Below are 5,381 nucleotides of genomic sequence, written 5' to 3'. Positions count from 1 at the left end.
TATTAGTGTTCCATTTAAAAAAGTATAGAGCAATTAGGCAAACAATAAATCGCTATTCATTATGTAAAAGTACACAAAATGGATATCCAATAGATAACCAATTTTGGACATCCATTGGATTACTGGTTCAGGACATCCTTGTGTATTTCTTTTACTGTCCTAAGTTGGAAATACGGATTTCTAAAAAAAGACAGCAAAATAAATACTTTTGCAAGGATTAATGTATTTCAAAATAAATAAATCTTGATCTGAAGGTGATAAAATCTGCCACTGCTGATTAGGTGGTGATGGTAATTGCCATTGCTGACCAGAAGAATTTGAAAATACCAGGTATCGACTGCAGGATAACATTGGAGTATTTCGTGTCGCCTCTGTATCCGACAGGGCTGTAATACATACATGTCAGCTTTTTTATTCACCCTTAGGTCATAATTTATTATACCAAAAAATGATTTTTTTCGAATTCGAACTAACTATACCAGCGGATTGTTCTCATCACCTACATCACGAAAATACCGGGTTATATCGGGATTTAAGTAGAACTAAGGGAATGAGAGCGCTTTGAAAATTCGGAAAAAGTCATTTTTTTACTTGGTATTTGAGCCCAAAAATGGACTCAGATCAAAACTCACTTCAAAATTCAGAAAGACGAAGCCAAGTCAAAACGGTTGAACGTTTTTAAATAGAGCTAATAGAAGCCGAGATATCCACCTCCAAAGTTAAGGATTTTTCATTTTTCGGGGATACGTATCGAATTAAGTTTATATCACCACCAGAGCAAGACAGTGCAGCAGATTTTATCACCTTCAGATCAAGATTCCAATCAACACCAGCAGGTTATATCACCATCATCATCACACAGTGACAAAACAAGCAGCCGAGATCTCTTCAACAAATATAGTGGAATTTTATAACACTGCTGCCGGTATAAGTGTGTAAAAGCCCTACATATTAGCAAACATTTTCTTTTTTAGTTATTCTTTTCACTTTTCTTTATTTCTACGAAGACATTTATTTTTTAAATATACCTACTTGCTGTTCGGCTAAAAAATAATTGTGTTTTTATTCTTAATTGCCTACGTTCATATAAGTTTCTGATATATGGCTTTGCTGTAGCATAAAAAAGATGATGATATTCCAGTGGAAAATTTAAGATATTTATAGAAGCAACCTGTCGCTAAGTAGGGTAATGTAGTAGCTAGTCTTTCCACCGCACTCATACTTTCTCTCATCTTCGTGTTTTGTTTAGAAATAGTAGGTGCGATAAATTTTAATAAAATATTAAATAAATCAAAGTCCATACAAAGATAATTTTTAAAATCACTAGGATAATCTTGTCTCAGTGCTTTTAATAGTGGCATGTGACCATATTTGTTACGATCCTCCATCTATTTGCCACCCATTTTCTTCTTTTCCTTATAAAATTTATTTGCACAGCTATACAAAGAGCCGCCTTTAATTTGTGCCGCCTTATTTTGTAATTTTTTTATGTTAATTCTTTCAGAATTTCTCAAGCGCCTGGAGAACAGTCAAATCCGTGCAATAATCAACACTTTTTAAGCTCGAGCCGCTTTTTTGAATATAAAAAGATTGTCAACTCGTTACTATACTATGACTATGATGGCTAAACTTTCGAAAGATGCTATGTTTTTCCTGTTCTCTTGTACGTCATGGAAGCATAGGCTCTCACCGAGGTAATGCTTAAGTGTCTAGAATAATTCAAGATGTGGGTGTATTGGTGGTTACTAAAAATCAGTTGGGTAGACAGAAGTTGTCAGTCGCATAGCCGAAGATTTAGAAAAACTTAAAATTATGAAATGATGCAAATTAGGTTATTTTGATCATATCATAAGACACCTAAAGAAATAAAAAATCTTGTATCTTATTATAGAGGGCGAAATCCTCGGCAAGCGTAGTGCAGGAAAAAGAACATCGTGGTTAAAGAATTTGAGACAATGGTACGGTAAATCTACAGTCAACGATCGTTGAATAGTCATGGTACCAGAAAAAGAAGAATTTTCTATTGACAGCACAGTTTAGAATTTGCCTCTATTAACCTGGCTTATTTTTATTTTTATTATCATTATGATGCATTGCTTCTTCTTTGCCTGTAAGAAAATATCAAGGCTTTGAAAAAGCGTTCGTCGTAAGTGTTATTTTTAATACAATCTAAATAAGAAGATAAATTTTACACCTAGGACAAAGGACTTCTAATGGGCTCGTGTGACTTCGATATGTTCATGACACATTTATTATATGGAACAAAAGCGATACAGAGCTAGCAAACTTTCTAAAGCACATTAATAACATTAGGCCTGTTCAAGTTCTCGATGGAGTTTGAAAGTGCGTGACCACTGCACTTCTTAGAAGTGCTTTCACAGTTCCAATTCTTCCACAACCCAAATCATCCTGGTTCAACAAAGGTGGAAATCATGAAAACCGTGTATAGAAGGTCAGCCACAATATGCAACAACAATGTTGACTTCAGCAGGGAAATAGAAAATTCCACTAAAGGCATACGGGTCCAACGAAGAGGTATCAAAACAAATTAATTAAAATCAACTAATCCAATCAACAATAAAGAAAGCAGTAGCGATACCAAGGAAAGAGGTACAACAACTGGAGGATTGTACAAAATTTTTAACGATTTCGTACATTAAGAGAAGTTTAGAGAGAATCAGGAGAAATGCCAGAAAATTTAACATTAAGACTGCCTTCACTTCGAGGTTAAGTATCCAAGACTAAGCCAGAATAGACACCAAGAACTGCGTACACCAAATCCCCTGTGAATGTGGAGACAAAACGACAAAACGAATCTGAAAGTCAGGACAAAAGAACATCAAAAGTGGACCCGAACAGGAGAGGCTTCAAGATCATGAATAGCAGAATACACTTGGTTTAATGACAAACAAAGATTTTCTGCAAGGAACAACATTGGAATAAAAGAAAACTGCTGCCCGTGTAACAATTTGCATTCACCTAAGTTGAGATTACTCTTATTTTCACTAGTTGCAACGTTGTTTTCAGTGCAAAATTTAGTTGGTTTTGCAACGACGTTTATTTTCGACCAAACTTCGACGTACTGCACCTGTATTGCAACTGTTGTAAAACTCTGCTATTTTTACAACGTATTTTTTTACTATAGATGGTAGTAGTAGTAATTTACACTTAAAATAACGACGTGCAGACGTGTACAATTTTTCGAATCAAAAACTCAGTAAGAACAACGTTTCCTTATCGTTAGCGAATGGGTATTACCACAGATGTAAATAGCTCCGCAGTAATAAGTGTGGAGCTATTTACATCTGTGGTATTACATTGCCTGATCGTCTGTATTAAGCATTTTTCGCGGTAGAGGGAGCTTTTTTGACATGTTAAGCGTTTTAAGAAGAATATGAAAAACAAAGGTAGAGGGAATAAGAGGAAGAAAAAATATTCAATTTAACATAGTTAATAATTGAAATATTAAAATTTTAGGTAAGGTTCATCCGCTCTTCTTCTTGGTTCAGGCCAACCAGGGACAACGACAAACACCAACAAAAAATTACTTATTATTTTTTTCTCAAAATCCGCTATAAATTCAGGGCGCGCGTGTTATTTAGGGCTAAAATAACATCTTTTCACAGTAAACTAGGTTCCGTTTATAAATTAAGTGGTTGTAAATATTTTAAAACGGATATTTTACCTGTATAATTCACTACATTAAACTACATACAAAGCAAATATTAATAAGAACTGTTCAAAAGATGGATTAAAAAGGTTGTATTTTTGAAGTAGCTGCCTACTGGAGTTATCTATTAGTATATTGTTAAAAAAGTAATAAATTCTTTTGTCGCTAATGCGTCCATCCGCCCAAAAATCAGTAACTCTAAACGTTGCAAAACCGTTTAGAAAGTTAATGGGTAGTCACTGCGTAACGTTGAGACAACCAAAAAAATCTCTTTCAAATTGGTGTAAAACGGGGTTGTCTCTACGGTTAAGATAGCGTAACAATAAAAAGTTGCGTTGCAATTTGCAATGTTATCGCGTTGAAAAATTGCTAAATGGGTGTAAGTAATGTACATCATGTAAAACCAAGGAATCTTTGGCCAAGCCAGTGATAATATTTCCAACATTTGGGGATCTCTACTGTCAAGACGCTGCAAGATCTAATGCGTTTCACGCATGATTAGATGTCAGACACATCTACACACATCTCTACTATATAGTATTCCAGTATATTTTTAACTAAAATAAGCCAACGACATAAAATATTTCGATGAATAATAGGAACATGATAATTAAGAACACCTTGTATAAAACTTACCATTACATTTAGTACAGTACTCGTTTTTTCCAATGCCAACATTACTCTATCACTCTGAATCACTAATTCCATTTCTAAAGGGGTTAAACTTTCCGGTCTTTCGAGGTTGGAGCCTTGAAAGCAATCGACTTTATCTGCATTTTCTATAATTGAATTAAATGGTTTTCGGTTCTGTCTTATGCTTGCAAACATTTTTATGCTGTTTGTTACGTTAGAAGATAATATATATTTTTCAAGATTTAAATTCACTGCAATATCATATTAAGTATGAAATTGTATAGCCGTTGGTTGTTTAGTCTATAAAGAAACATGTTGCTAGGTTATAGCGGTGTGACTACGGCCCTGATAGAGTTGCGGAAAATTGGGCTATCTGCCTTACTTATTATATGTAATATAGATAGTAGTAGATAGTAAGCAAGATGGTTTTAATTTTCTGAATACATAGAGTTCACACATTATCTAATACCATTGGAGTTCACTAGGATCAAATGGATTAAATACTACCTACTTGCCAATATTTTTAAATTTATTATAATTTTTGTGTCAGAAGAAGTAAAAACTAAGGAAGAGTGGCTACTGAGTAAGTATTAATGTCATTTTAAACTTTTTCAAATCTTTAATATACTTTTATTCACTAAATATTGAAAGCGCTCTGCAGTTCACATTCTTGTCTTTCAATAAAAACATTATGAGCGCCATATTGAATTGCTGAATTTTTAAGCACAGTCATCTATCTATACTATCTGTAAAATATTCTTTAATTTATAATTTATAAAGGAAGCTGCCTTATATTAACTGTAAGCTTATTAAAAAATGTCATTTTTGTATTTGTTTGTTATGTGCCACCTAACTCGCCCACTGAATTGTATTAAGCTCTTTTTTTTAACTACATTTTAACTCTAAATAGTGTACAAAACCATATTAATCGTTGGTAACATTAACCTTAATGTGCAGGTACCAGCATAGGGTATTGATGGGAAATTAACGTTATTACATGATTATTTGTAATTTTTTGACTTCTACAATATAACACATACCTACTCACAAGAGAATCGCATTGACCTGGTACTATCAA

At 33.6% G+C, this 5,381-nt stretch overlaps 1 protein-coding gene across 2 annotated transcripts in view; it reads right to left on the bottom strand.

Annotated features, from left to right (window-relative positions):
* LOC126735171 (dynein regulatory complex protein 10-like) overlaps positions 1 to 4,429 on the bottom strand; it is a 73,108-nt gene extending 68,679 nt beyond the window's left edge. For both annotated transcript variants that reach the window (XM_050439118.1, XM_050439119.1), the window contains exon 1: positions 4,307 to 4,429. In XM_050439118.1, coding sequence (XP_050295075.1) covers positions 4,307 to 4,378 — 72 coding nt within the window. In that variant the 5' untranslated portion in view covers positions 4,379 to 4,429. The remainder of the gene's footprint in view (positions 1 to 4,306) is intronic.
* Positions 4,430 to 5,381: the final 952 nt, after the last annotated feature.

This window comes from Anthonomus grandis, chromosome 4 (genome assembly GCF_022605725.1).
Source record: "Anthonomus grandis grandis chromosome 4, icAntGran1.3, whole genome shotgun sequence".
NCBI classification, from domain to species: domain Eukaryota; kingdom Metazoa; phylum Arthropoda; class Insecta; order Coleoptera; family Curculionidae; genus Anthonomus; species Anthonomus grandis.
This window is presented reverse-complemented; position numbering and strand designations above follow the sequence as displayed.